We start from the raw sequence: 13,692 nt of genomic DNA, 5'->3' as shown, positions 1-13,692 counted from the left end.
AAGTATTGGTCTGCAATGAATTGGAAATTAAAGAAAAAAATTACTGTTCCTTTCCCCTAGTTTGAGTGGCACTGCCTGAGCTGATGCATGAGGCTGAATTCTCCATCTCCTTGCCTTTGTTTTAGCCACTGAAAGCCAAGGTGCTGGCATCTGCCTTTATCACTGGAAGGAGTTGCCTACCTTGGCTTGTTTGTGAAGACTGGTACAGAAAGAACCTTTGTGAGCTTGGGCATGTCATGTGACCTCTGTCATATGTAAATTTGTGATGATGGACCCAGACATACAACACACTCTCTTGGTTTCTGATTTTCTGTCCTCATGTGAAGGAATAAGTACCTCTTTTTTCCTGTAGGTGCATGTCTCCCAGGAAGGTTAAGGTGACAACCATTGAAGCTCATATTCTGACTTAGAATCTAGGAAATGTTTGAAGAAACTTAGTAGCCACAATATTTGTTGCACTGAAGGCTCAGCTCTTGGTGACATGAAGATACATTTCTTTTCTTGCATTTCTCTCTAATTAGAGCCTGCTTACCTGCTTCCCTTACAGGGAAGAAAGGCCCAGGATGGTATAGTTATGGAGGGCAGTCGATATGGACTCAGATAGCATTACGTCAAGCTCCAGTTACCTAACAGTAAAGATACAACTTCCCTGAGCCTCAGTTTCTAAATCTGTTCAGTGGGTACAATGATTTTTATGTAGTAAGGTTTCAGGATCGAATGATACTATTTTTGTGAAGCACTTGTGAAGGCTTAAATACATTGTGTTGTTATTATTATGCTTTTTTATTCAATAGTTGAGTACCTTTAAAAAAAAAAAAGTATTGGAGGAGTGAGGTTGGAGTGGTGAGGGAAGGCCGCGATGGGAAGACTTTTGAGTAAAGACCTAAAGAGGTGAGGGAATGAGTTAGGGATATATACTGGTCAAAAGAGTTCCAGGTGGAGAAAATTGGTCCTGAGATATGAGTGTGTCTGGGATGATTGGGAACCACATGGAGGCCACTGTGGTTCTTTGGTTCCATGTGCTTCCTGCCCTGAAGCCTCTTGTGTACATATATTCATTGAGTGTGTTACCTGTCTCTCCTCATTAGAATTTTTGAAAAAATAATTGTAATGCATTTTTGGAAGATTTTTCACCTCGAGAGAAGAGAAAAACTTGGCTTGGTATCTAAAACATATCTTCATTTGTTTGAAAAAATGAATTTGTGATGTTAAACTCATTCTCTGATAATAAAAATAAAGTAAGACTTAATTGTATTCTGATTAAAGAAAATTTTTTTTTAACATTTATTCACCTTTGAGAGACAGACAGAGCACCGTGGGGGAGGGGCAGAGAGGGAGGGAAACACAGAATCTGAAGCAGGCTCCAGGCTCTGAGCTGTCAGCACAGAGCCCGATGCGGGGCTCGAACTCACGGACCGTGAGATCATGACTTGATATGAAGTTGGACGCTTAACCAGCTGAGCCATCCAGGCGCCCCAGTTGTATTCTGATTTTTTTTTCAAAAAAAATTTTTTTTAAATGTTTATTTATTTTTGAGACAGAGAGAGACAGAGCATGAGTGGAGGAGGGTAGACACACACACACACACACACACACACACACACACACACACACAAACACACACAGAATCCGAAGCAGGCTCCAGGCTCTGAGCTGTCAGCACAGAGCCCGATGTGGGGCTTGAACTCACGAGCTGTGAGATCATGACCTGAGCTGAAGTCAGACACCCAACTGACTGAGCTACCCAGATGCCCCTGTATTCTGATTTTAAAATGTTAGTTATCTTTGCCATTTTTCTTCCAGTTTTTGTAGGTTCTACCAATTCAGTTTAAACTTACCCAAAGAAATAAGAGCAGTGTGTTCCTTTTCCCCACCAAGTATATGTTCTAACTCTAACCTTTTGTTTTCATTTAGGAAGAAAGGTTTTGGTGGGACTGCAGGAATGGCATTTGTGGGAACAGTGTGTTCAAGGAGCCACGCAGGTGGGATTAATGTGGTACGTTTTTGTTCTTGATATTTAACTTTGGACACCTGCATTAGGACATTGTCAAGCATTTCTCTGCATTAATTCCTCCCCTATTCCTTAAAACAAAATATTGGGTAGAAATGGTAGATGTGTTTTTTTCCCTAGAGACTGGATTAAGTTTTCTAATATTATATTTTTATCAGCTCCTCACTCTTTCTGGACAAGGAAGTTGGGATGCCATTTAAGAAAATTAAATTAGAACCATGAATCTGTTTTCCCATAAATCATTGCATATAATCTATTAGTGCTAATTGGTCTGTTGCTTAAAGGATCTATCTCCATAATCAGTATGTTGAGTCACATCAGTTTCCTACTGAAATATATGAAGACTGATGTTAGATGCTTGATTTATATAAAGACTGTCACTATTGTAGTGACTGATAAATTTCCTCTTGTGGAAAAAAATAATCTGAGAAACAAAACATGTCCTTTTTGTTCAGAAACCTAATTAATACTTTTCCTGTGTTTGGGCAGTTTGGGCAAATCACGGTGGAGACCTTTGCATCCATTGTTGCTCATGAGTTGGGTCATAACCTTGGAATGAATCATGATGATGGCAGAGATTGTTTTTGTGGAGCAAAGAGCTGCATCATGAATTCAGGAGCATCGTGAGTGACTGAATTCTTTGTTCTTCTTTTATGTGGTATTGTAGATCAGTGTTTCTTACACTCTATGATATACTCATGTCTGTGCTGAAAAAAATGTTCCTGGCTCCTGTGAAATTAATACATGATATACCAATGAGAAGTCTATTTTTAAATAAGTGATTCCAGAGAGCTTTAAGAAATAAACATTTATGTAGGCACAAATATGTAGCTACACTCTTGTGTAAACCAATTGACAGACCAAAAGAGTATAAGAATGTGGAAAAATTTACATCTACATTAGGAATTAGCAAAGGGTTTCTGTTAGATGCAGTGCAGGTTGGATTAGATTGAAAGACTATATGAAGCATTTACTCATAAACCCTTCTTGAGAAAGTGCTGCATTGTCACTGTAAGTAGAGGAAATCTTGACATAGTTCTACTGACATTTCCAATTTTATAGATAAAGGTGGGAGGCAAGACAAAGAGGAGGAGAAAGAAGAAGAAGAAGAAGAAACATTCCATTTATGGAATAAAATTCCATGGAATTTTTCTTATGTATTAGACACCACTCTAAGCACTTAAAATATATTAATCTTTAATGCTCAGCAACCTAATGAGATGTGGGTATTTCTATTTACGGATGAAGAAACATCAAAGTAAGTGGCGAAGGTGGGATTTAAAGTCAAGAAGTCTGGGTCCAGAGCCTGTGATCTTAGAACCCCTTCCTTTGTGAGGGTTCAAAAGTAATTATAAGAGAGGGTCTAAGGGTGAACAACACCACTGAGTTGTTGGGCTTCTTTTGATGCAGATTTGTCATAAGGGAACAAGGTTCCTTCCTAATTAATTTAGAAGGTTGTAGTGCTATGCAGACAGTTGGACATAGTCACAATGTATATGTGGAGTAGAAGCTGAGCCGGAGAAAAAATTAGATGTGGAAACACTTCATCTTTTCCAAACACAGCTGAAGATTTCATATGGGGAATATCCATAGCCCCAAGTGTTCATTTCCTTTCCTATCTCCCTCAAGTTCCTGGGGCACAGAAAGAATAATAAAAACTGCTTTTAGCCAGCTCTTTATCTTCAGATCTGAAGGTACAATTCTAATTAAATCCGGGTGGAAAGGGAAGCACTCAAGCAGAATTTACTGGAGAATTTATCTGTTTTTGAGTGAATACTAGGTTGAAAAATAGATATGGAAGAATTAGAACAGTGCTTATGAAAAAAAAACCTATACTTAATAAAAAAAAAAGTAATTATATTCACAAGAAAAGTCATATGTTTATAAAAGATTTCCTGTAGGAGAAGGAAGTAAATTTAGTATTTGCTTTGGCTGAGAGTGGAGTTGAGGAAGACATGAATTGAGAGAATAAGAAACGAATGATCAACAATAAAATAAGACAGGAGACTAAGATAAAAATAGTGACATGCAGAGTTAAGGAAGGAATGCCTTGAAACAGTGCTGTAGTGGAACTTAAAATGGTATAAGAAGCAGTGAAGAATAGACCCATGCTTACTCATTCACTCATCAGGTATTTGTTGAGCACTGACCATGTGCTAGGCTTTGTTTTAGGCACTTGGAACATCTCTGAGAATTAGATAAAGACTTGCCCTTTATGGAATTTACATTTTAATGGGGGAAGACAAACTAGTAATGTAATAAATACATCAATAATATAGAACATTAGAAGGTGATAAGTGCCATGGAAAATAAAATAGAGCAGGATTGGAAGATTGGGAGGGCCCAAAGTGGTGATGGTAGAGGTCAGGTTGCAATTTGAAATCTGTATTGTCAGTGTGAGCTTCTTTGAGATGATGTTAGACTAAATACTTGAAGGAAGTGAGTTGAAAGCTGTGTAGATATCTGAGGGAAGAGCCAAATACAAAGGGAGGACAGTCAGGATAGACTTTTTTTTCAAGATGGAAGGAATTCCAACAGGTTTGTATGCTAATAGGACTAATTTAGTAGAGGGGTAAAATTGGCAATCTAGGACAAAGAGGGGGGCATTGCTGTAGTAGACCTTGAGTGGGTGAGAGGGTTTGGGATCGGGGGCACAAGTGGAGGGGTTTGTTCTAATGGAGCACTTACTTGTAGGGTATCTGTAATGGGAATGAGTGGACATAGATGCTGGTAGATGGATAGATGTGGTGGTGGGAGTATGTGGTTTAGTTTTGTCAGTGAAATATGAAGTAGGTTCATCAGCTGAAAGGTTGACGGGGAGCTGTTGGGGATTTCAGGAAATAGAAGAAGGTATGAAATAGTCATGTGGTAGCATGGGAGAATAAATGGAGGAGAGTATGTTTCCCGGGCAGTTTTAAAGGGTTACTTGAGATTCACAGTCATGAATTTTAAATGAGATTAGTTTCTGGTTGTATGGTGTTGTGCAGCCACATTCAACTGCATAGGCACATAAGAGGGTTGATGTTAACTAGGTTGTAGTCAGGCCAAATACAATGAAGTAAGAGAGGTGAAAGGAAGTCAAATCTGTTTGCAAAGGAGTAATTATAATGATGGACTGTGATATTTAAGCTGGATAAGGTTTAGGAAAGGGAGGACATCAAGGGGATCAGGGAAGTAAAAAGGGAAAACATCAATGAATCAGATGTCCTGACGGGATTGAAGGTATATTGGAGTATAAAGGTGTACCTGGGGAGAATAAAATGCATAAAGTTGAATTGTAAGTTATAGTAATGGTAAAATGTCCATTAAAAGTGTGGCGATGAGGGGTTTAATGGTGGGGGATTAGATCATTGGAGGAGAGGAATTCAAGCCAAGGAGAGCCCAAGGGATTAATAGGATTATCTACCTGTATATTGAATTCAGCAAAAATTAAGACAAGAATAGTGTTAGAGTGACAATGTTAGCAAGAAGGAGATGAGAGGGAGTAACCCAGGGGTTGGTAGATGTTAGTAATAAAGACAGCAGGCAGTTTAATTTTATGAGATTCAAAGCTGGGAGATTTTGGGAAGGCGGGAGAGAGAATGGACTAGAAGCAGCAATCTGGAGGAAGAGCACCGATTCTATCTTTAGCTGAATGAGGGTTCTGGGAAAAAGCTGCTGTGCTTTGAAAAGGTTCTAGTGGAAGCTGTGAAATCAGGGAATAGCTGAATTTCAAGTAGAGCTTGACAGTGAAAGGTGCTTTCAGAGAAGAGGTTGAGGATCTCAGAGTCTTTGCTGCTGATGGACTGTGAATTCCAGGGTGCATAGTAAAGGAACAGGAAGGAGACAAGGGCCTACATAGAGAGCTACAGCTTGCTATGGTGATAGATGTAAACAGAAATAAAGGACATAACAAGATTTGTTCTGGTAGACTCAAGGCAGGGACTGGTGCTGGGCTGCATGTGTTAGGAAATGGAACAGGTGAAGTGTTTGGGATTTCCTCGTGACTTCCCTCAGTGGATTTAAGAGATCTGAGTTTATCTTGGTTCTAGCACTGGAATTCATTTTGGCCCTGGGTGGGTGACTCCTCCTTAATGCCTGTTCACAAAAGATCTGCAAGTCAATTTTGATAAGCTTTCCAGATTGCAGAGGGAAAGAACAGAGATTAAAAGTTAGAAAGATGGAGTAGAGGTTGAGAACACAGTGGAAAGAATAGTTTATGGGCCATTGGATTTAGTGGAGGAGCAACCAGAACAAACGGAGCTTGAAAGAAAATATATAGTATTAAAAAAAAAGTAAGTGGGAGAGGTATAAAATCACAGAAAATGGAAGAAATATGTCTAACTGCATTTTATTTTTAAAAAAATTTTTAATGTTTATTTAGTTTTGAGAGAGAGAAAGAGAGACAGTGCAAGTGGGGGAGAGGCAGAGAGAGAGAGTGAGAGGGGGACACAGAATCAGAAGCAGGCTCCAGGCTCTGAGCTGTCAGCACAGAGATGGACGCGTGGCTCAAACTCATGAACCACAAGATCATGACCTGAGCTGCAGTCAGACACTTAACCAACTAAGCCACCTAGATGCCCCATCTAACTGCATTTTAAATTGTCATAATAATAGTCTAAAGGAAGAACTGAAAACAGGATGTACATTTCCAATTCACAAGGAGAATACTTTTTTTTTTTTTTAAGTAGACTCCCCACCCAACATGGGGCTTGTACTCATTATCCTGAGATAAAGTGTCACATGCTCTACTGACTGAGCCATCCAGGTGCCCCAGGACAAAAAATTTTTACAAAATGGATTCCACATAGAAAAAAAAAGCCCTAAAGAACATACTGTTGAGGTGTTACAGAATACAAAGTGTAAGATATAATAATTTAAGGCCAAATACAACATTTTTTTTTTCAACGTTTTTTATTTATTTTTGGGACAGAGAGAGACAGAGCATGAACGGGGGAGGGGCAGAGAGAGAGGGAGACACAGAACCGGAAGCAGGCTCCAGGCTCCGAGCCATCAGCCCAGAGCCTGACGCGGGGCTCGAACTCACGGACCGCGAGATCGTGACCTGGCTGAAGTCGGACGCTTAACCGACTGCGCCCCCCAGGCGCCCCCCAAATACAACATTTTTGACAAATATATATGGAATGCCTCTTAGACTAGGTCTCACACCACTTTATTGAAATGTTTTATCTAGGAAACATACCTGAGACAAAGAGGCTCAAAATAAGGCAAAAATGATCACTTTTCAATTATGAGGTATATAATCATTAATGAACATTTATTATAATTATTTGTATTGTGTTATTAAAATATATAATGTAAAAAGCATGTCAAGGGAAAAATGAGCACATATCTTAGAGGAAATTTGAAAATATCTTTTTTAATCATTAACAGATTATATAAACATAACATAAGATTATAGAGGCTTAAATAAATATTAGTATGGTTGATTTAATAGATTAAAATATAACTCTGTACAAACAGAGCATATATCTTCATTTCAGGGTTAGAAATCTCAACAAAAATTGACCCAAGTATTTTGCCAAAAGACTTACGTAATTAAAAGGCAGAAATAGAACAGGTCTCATTCTTTAGCCACGCTGTGGTAAAATTAGATATTATTAACAAAAAACCCTTAAATGAGTTGGTAATTTAAAAACACTCTTCTGGGGTGCCTGGGTGACTGACTCAGTTCAGCGTCTTGATTTTGGCTCAGGTCATGATCTTACCCTTCGTGGGATTGGGCTCTGCACTGACAGTACAGAGCATGCTTCGGATTCTCTGCCTCCCTCTTCCTGCTCCTCCCCTATTTGCCCTCTCTCTAAAAATAAATTAGTAAGTAAACATTTAAAAAAAATAATAAAAACACTTTCCTGAGTAAATCTTGTATTAGAGACCTAAAGTCTAAGGTAATTATATAGTATTTTGAATAAAATGGTATTATGAATATTACCTTTAAAACTTACTGCAGGGGCTCCTGGGTGGCTCAGTCGGTTAAGCAGCCGACTTCGGCTCAGGTCATGATCTCGCGGTCCGTGAGTTCGAGCCCGGCGTTGGGCTCTGTGCTGACAGCTCAGAGCCTGGAGCCTGTTTCAGATTCTGTATCTCCCTCTCTCTGACCCTCCCCTGTTCATGCTTTGTCTCCTACTGTCTCAAAAATAAATAAACGTTAAAAAAAAAAAAAAAACAAAATACTTACTGCATATTAAAACTTCACCATGAACATAAGATGTTCTCGAATATATAAGGTGATACATGGTTTTCCCCATGAGAACAGCAAGAAGTTGTTTTCAGGGGATACCTTAAGTGTGCAAACCAGTAGGAATGTAGAAGATATAGCGGGAGAGGGCTGTTGGGGGACTGTGGAGACTGACCCTTTAGGAGTTGAAGTAGAGGGAAACTACCAACATCAGGTGAACCTGATAGAGTGGGACCCATAGGAATAATCAGCCTTATTCTCCTACCAACTTATCTCTGCCAGTGCCTCTTATTGGCCATGTATCATTGGATGCAGTCTGTACAATCTCCTAAGCATAGAACAGTGGAGAAGGATGGGGATAATATTAGAGGGGAAACCATAAAATATTAAGGATACATGATACTATCAGTACTATTACTTTATTTTGGTTTGGATTTTCTAGCTGGTACAATGAATAAGGAAAAGATTTAGGAATAAATATATGAAAAGAGGGGGTAGTTAATGATGTTATATGATTGTCTAGTTTTGAAAAGTAAGGAAATCAAATATTAGAAACATAGTCATAAGTAGATTTCTAATAAACCAGTTATAACTATTTTGAAAAACATTAGAAAAAACTTTATTTGCCAAAATTTCTGAATATCTTGGGATCAACTTAATAAGAAATATGCAGTACTTCTTTAAAGAACACACAGAAGTTTACTGAAAGTCCAAATACATAATTTGAGTAAAGTCAGTGTTCGTTTATGAGAAGTTTTTGGAATTTTGGAAATGTATCTGTCTTTATTAAATTAATTCATAAATGTAATTCTAATCAAGTTCCAGATATGTATATAGTTCTTTCATTCTAGAACTTGACAAAAATAAATTTATATATTTTTTTTTTTTTCAACGTTTTTTATTTATTTTTGGGACAGAGAGAGACAGAGCATGAACGGGGGAGGGGCAGAGAGAGAGGGAGACACAGAATCGGAAACAGGCTCCAGGCTCCGAGCCATCAGCCCAGAGCCTGACGCGGGGCTCGAACTCACAGACCGCGAGATCGTGACCTGGCCGAAGTCGGACGCTTAACCGACTGCGCCACCCAGGCGCCCCGACAAAAATAAATTTAAAGTCAACTTGGAAGAATAATTTTGTAATAGTGTGAAGAAAATACTGAAAAAGAAGATCCTTAAAGAACGCTTTTGATATGAGCTATTATGATATTCGGGAATTGTACAATATTAAGCATGATAGACGTATCAACAGTTTCATAGTAGAAAGCTCAGAAATACTATTGTATTTGTTTTTTAAATCTTGTATTTTATGCAAGCCTATCCATTTCTTTAATATTTAGTTATATTTGAGAGAGAGCGAGAGAGAGAGAAATAGAACATGTGAGCAGGGGAGAGGCAAGAGAGAGGAGTACAGAGGATTCAAAGCGGGCTCCGTGTGACAGCAGAGAGCCCGATGTGGGGCTTGAACTCATGAACTGTGAGATCATGACCGAAACTGACTGAGCCACCCAGGCACCCCAAAAGTGGCATTTTTTAAAAGATGGGGTTATTCAGTAAATGGGGCTGAAATAATGTGTTAAGAATTTGGAAGAAATTACCATATATCATACATTAAAATAAATTCCAAATGTATAATGAAATATAAGAAAACATTTAATAAATAGTAATCTTGGAGAAGGGTTTTTCTAAACATAAACTTTTCTGCTCTCTGTTCCCCATTCCCCCCAAAAAACTATAAAGGACAAAATCTATGGCTCTGAAGAGTTGTGTATGTCAAAAACAATTCAAACAGTGAAAGGGCAAATAGCAAAAATACTATTTGAAACATTTGTGAGAAGTTTTTTTTTTTTAAATAAAAATATCACAAATTTATGGATGAACAAAGGATATGATCAGGTAGCTCATAATAAAAGAAATAAATATAAAAAGACCAGTAAATTTGTGAAACAAGGAAATGCAAATCAAAACAATGAAATAATATGTTTTTAACCTGTGAAGCCAGGAAAGATCTAGTACTAATACTTATTTTTGAAGGGTATGTAAGTCATCAGTGCACCTTCGTATACTTTTGGTATGAGAATTGATACAGGTTTTCTGTGGAGGAGGTTGGTTATTTGTGTCCAAAACCCTTTTTTGTGTCCAAACACTTCTGAGCCAGCAGCTTTATTTTTGGAATTGTTCTAAGGGAATAACCAGACAGTGGGCAAATAGTATGCATATGCATTGTTCAACAATAAAAACATGGACACAACTTACACATGTCCAAAAAAACACCAGATTGTTTAAATTCACCATGAAATCCCTATTTAATGTAACACTGTATAGTAGAAGTCACACACATACACACACACACACACGTGTATGTATATATAAATACACACACACACATATATATAATGTTTATTTATTACTGTGAGATAGAGTGAGCAGGAGTGGGGGAGGGGCAGAGAGAGAGGGAGAAATCACAAGCAGGCTCTGCACTGTCATTGCAGAGCCCCACGTGGGGCTCAAACACATGAACCGTGAGATCATGACCTGAGCCGAAATCAAGAGTTGGACGCTTAACCCACTGAGCCACCCAGGCACCCCTAGAAGTCATATTTTTAAACAGTGGATTTTAAACTTTTTAAGCTGGGAAAGCCACCTCCTTTGTTTTCATCCTACTATACTCTTACCTAGAACCCCATTATATAAAATATAGAAGAGGACTTTTTCTGGTTGAAGTGGGAGGAGGAGAAGCACCCTCTCCTCTCTAACTGCTTAGTGGCTCTCTCTATCCCTAGGCTGCCTTATTATTTTCATGGGCCCTAGGTTCTTTTGCTCTTGTGAGTCCCTTCCTCCATTAAAAATGATTAAAAATTAAATATAAGACTGTATTGGTATAAAGACAGGTATAACCCAGTCTAGATTCCGTCTTTTCTTTCTTTTTCTTTTCTTTCGCTTCCCTTCTCTTCCCTTCCCTTCCCTTCCCTTCCCTTCCCTTCCCTTCCCTTCCCTTCCCTTCCCTTCCTTCTCTTCTCTTCCTTTCTTCTTCTCTTTTGTTTCTAAATTTTTAATTTTTACCTTACTTTTTTTTTTGAGAGAGAGTGTGGACAGGGGAGGAGCAGAGGGAGAGGGAGAGAGAAACTCTCAAGCAGGCTCCAGGCCCAATGCAGAGCACCACATGGGGCTCAGTCTCATGACCCTGAGATCATGACCTGGGCTGAAATCAAGAAGAGTTGGATGCTTAACCAACTAAGCTACCCAGGTGCTCTAGATTCATTATTAAATATTCATTATTGTAATTTCTCTTTTTTCTTCTGATTTTAAAATAAATTACACTTAAAACATTTTTGTGGGCCATTGAAATTATCATGAGTCTTTGGCTTTGTGCCATACTGTGCCTAATGTATTTGTTACCCCTGGCTCCTGAGGGCGTCTTCTTAGAAACTCTAGGGTACTGCAGAAGATGGTTTGTAAATCACTCTGGTCAATAATATGTTTGTTAAAATATATATTTATCCAAGTGAAAAAAAATATGTGAAATATCATGGTGTGAATTATTCCTGTTTTAAAAATATATGAACATGTGAAAAAAGACTGGATATATGCCAAAATGTTTAGCTGGCTCTGATTATTGGCAGTAGTCTTTCAGGTCATTTTTATATTTTTTCTTATGGTTTTTCTTTGTCTTTTGAATGATTTTGCTCTGAGCTGATAAATAATTTTTTAGTTAGGAAATAAAGCAATATTATTTAATAGAAGTATTCTAGAAAAAGTATAGGTACCAGTCTATTACAAATATTAATATTAAAAGCATTGACCATTTAAGAGGTTGCTATTTGCCGGTATTCCCTGGACTTTACTCTCGAGAACTGATAATATATGCTTGAAATATTATATGTTGATTTTATTGTGGATTTGTTTATTTTAAAAACTTTTCACTGAATGATCATATTTTGTATAGATCTGAGTGGATTGTGCTGACTTTGTTTTCCCATTATTACTGGTGCCCTAATAGTTTCACACTTGTTTAGCATTCTAATAGAGACTTTAGGATATATGGAATAGTTGTCAGTTGTTGCCCTTGCCTTTTGGGAGGTTGCATGATTGTGTAGTGAGTCATTGTGTGAATTTATACACAGTCTATTGATCTTGTAGAAGTAATTTTATTTGTTAGTGTAGTAAGTTAAAATTACCCAGGGTAAAAAGAGAAAAAGTCTTGTTTGTAATTTACTTACCTTCTATGACAGAGCTATAGCTAGTAGACATAAGCATGGGATAAATATAAATATTCCACTGCTAATAGATGTTCACCTCTTGAGCTTCTGTTTTCACTATTGACCTTTTGTATATGAAACAGATACATATTATGCTTACGGGGTTGAAATGGGAGCTGGCTTAAGTATGGTCTTAAGGCAAAGCAAAATATTAAAGAGACAGTTTGGGACTGGGTGCAAGATTGTGCAAGGAATGTCATTTTGGGATATCATTGCTTACAGGGTTAGTGTAGAAACACTTTAGGAATATTAGGATAAAATTGAGTCTGTAGCAAACATAGACCCTTTGAGTTTGTGGTCTGAGCAACACTTGTAATGGCTTGGTCCAAAAGGACTTCTTTTTTTTTTTTTTTTTTTTTTTTTAGTTAACCAATTTTTTTTATTTTTTATTTTTTAATATATGAAATTTACTGTCAAATTGGTTTCCATACAACACCCAGTGCTCATCCCAAAAGGTGCCCTCCTCAATACCCATCACCCACCCTGCCCTCCCTCCCACCCCCCATCAACCCTCAGTTTGTTCTCAGTTTTTAACAGTCTCTTATGCTTTGGCTCTCTCCCACTCTAACCTCTTTTTTTTTTTTTTTTCCTTCCCCTCCCCCATGGGTTTCTGTTACGTTTCTCAGGATCCACATAAGAGTGAAACCATATGGTATCTGTCTTTCTCTGTATGGCTTATTTCACTTAGCATCACACTCTCCAGTTCCATCCATGTTGCTACAAAAGGCCATATTTCATTCTTTCTCATTGCCATGTAGTATTCCATTGTGTATATAAACCACAATTTCTTTATCCATTCATCAGTTGATGGACATTTAGGCTCTTTCCATAATTTGGCTATTGTTGAGAGTGCTGCTATAAACATTGGGGTACAAGTGCCCCTATGCATCAGTACTCCTGTATCCCTTGGATAAATTCCTAGCAGTGCTATTGCTGGGTCATAGGGTAGGTCTATTTTTAATTTTCTGAGGAACCTCCACACTGCTTTCCAGAGCGGCTGCACCAATTTGCATTCCTACCAACAGTGCAAGAGGGTTCCCGTTTCTCCACATCCTCTCCAGCATCTATAGTCTCCTGATTTCTTCATTTTGGCCACTCTGACTGGCGTGAGGTGGTATCTGAGTGTGGTTTTGATTTGTATTTCCCTGATAAGGGGCGACGTTGAACATCTTTTCATGTGCCTGTTGGCCATCCGGATGTCTTCTTTAGAGAAGTGTCTATTCATGTTTTCTGCCCATTTCTTCACTG

General features: G+C 38.1%; 1 protein-coding gene across 2 annotated transcripts in view; it reads left to right on the top strand.

The window, feature by feature from the left end:
• ADAM9 (ADAM metallopeptidase domain 9) overlaps window positions 1-13,692 on the top strand; it is a 148,575-nt gene that overhangs the window by 43,743 nt on the left and 91,140 nt on the right. For both annotated transcript variants that reach the window (XR_009259106.1, XM_058720617.1), the window contains exons 10-11: window positions 1,915-1,996; window positions 2,501-2,634. Coding sequence is in view for 1 of the 2 variants with exons in the window: in XM_058720617.1 (XP_058576600.1) it covers window positions 1,915-1,996; window positions 2,501-2,634 (216 nt within the window). In the remaining variant the exon portion in view is untranslated. The remainder of the gene's footprint in view (window positions 1-1,914; window positions 1,997-2,500; window positions 2,635-13,692) is intronic.

The sequence above is a fragment of the Neofelis nebulosa genome, chromosome 3 (genome assembly GCF_028018385.1).
Source record: "Neofelis nebulosa isolate mNeoNeb1 chromosome 3, mNeoNeb1.pri, whole genome shotgun sequence".
Taxonomy (NCBI): Eukaryota; Metazoa; Chordata; class Mammalia; order Carnivora; family Felidae; genus Neofelis; species Neofelis nebulosa.
Note: the sequence above shows the minus strand (reverse complement) of the source record. Positions and strands in the feature narration are given on the sequence as shown.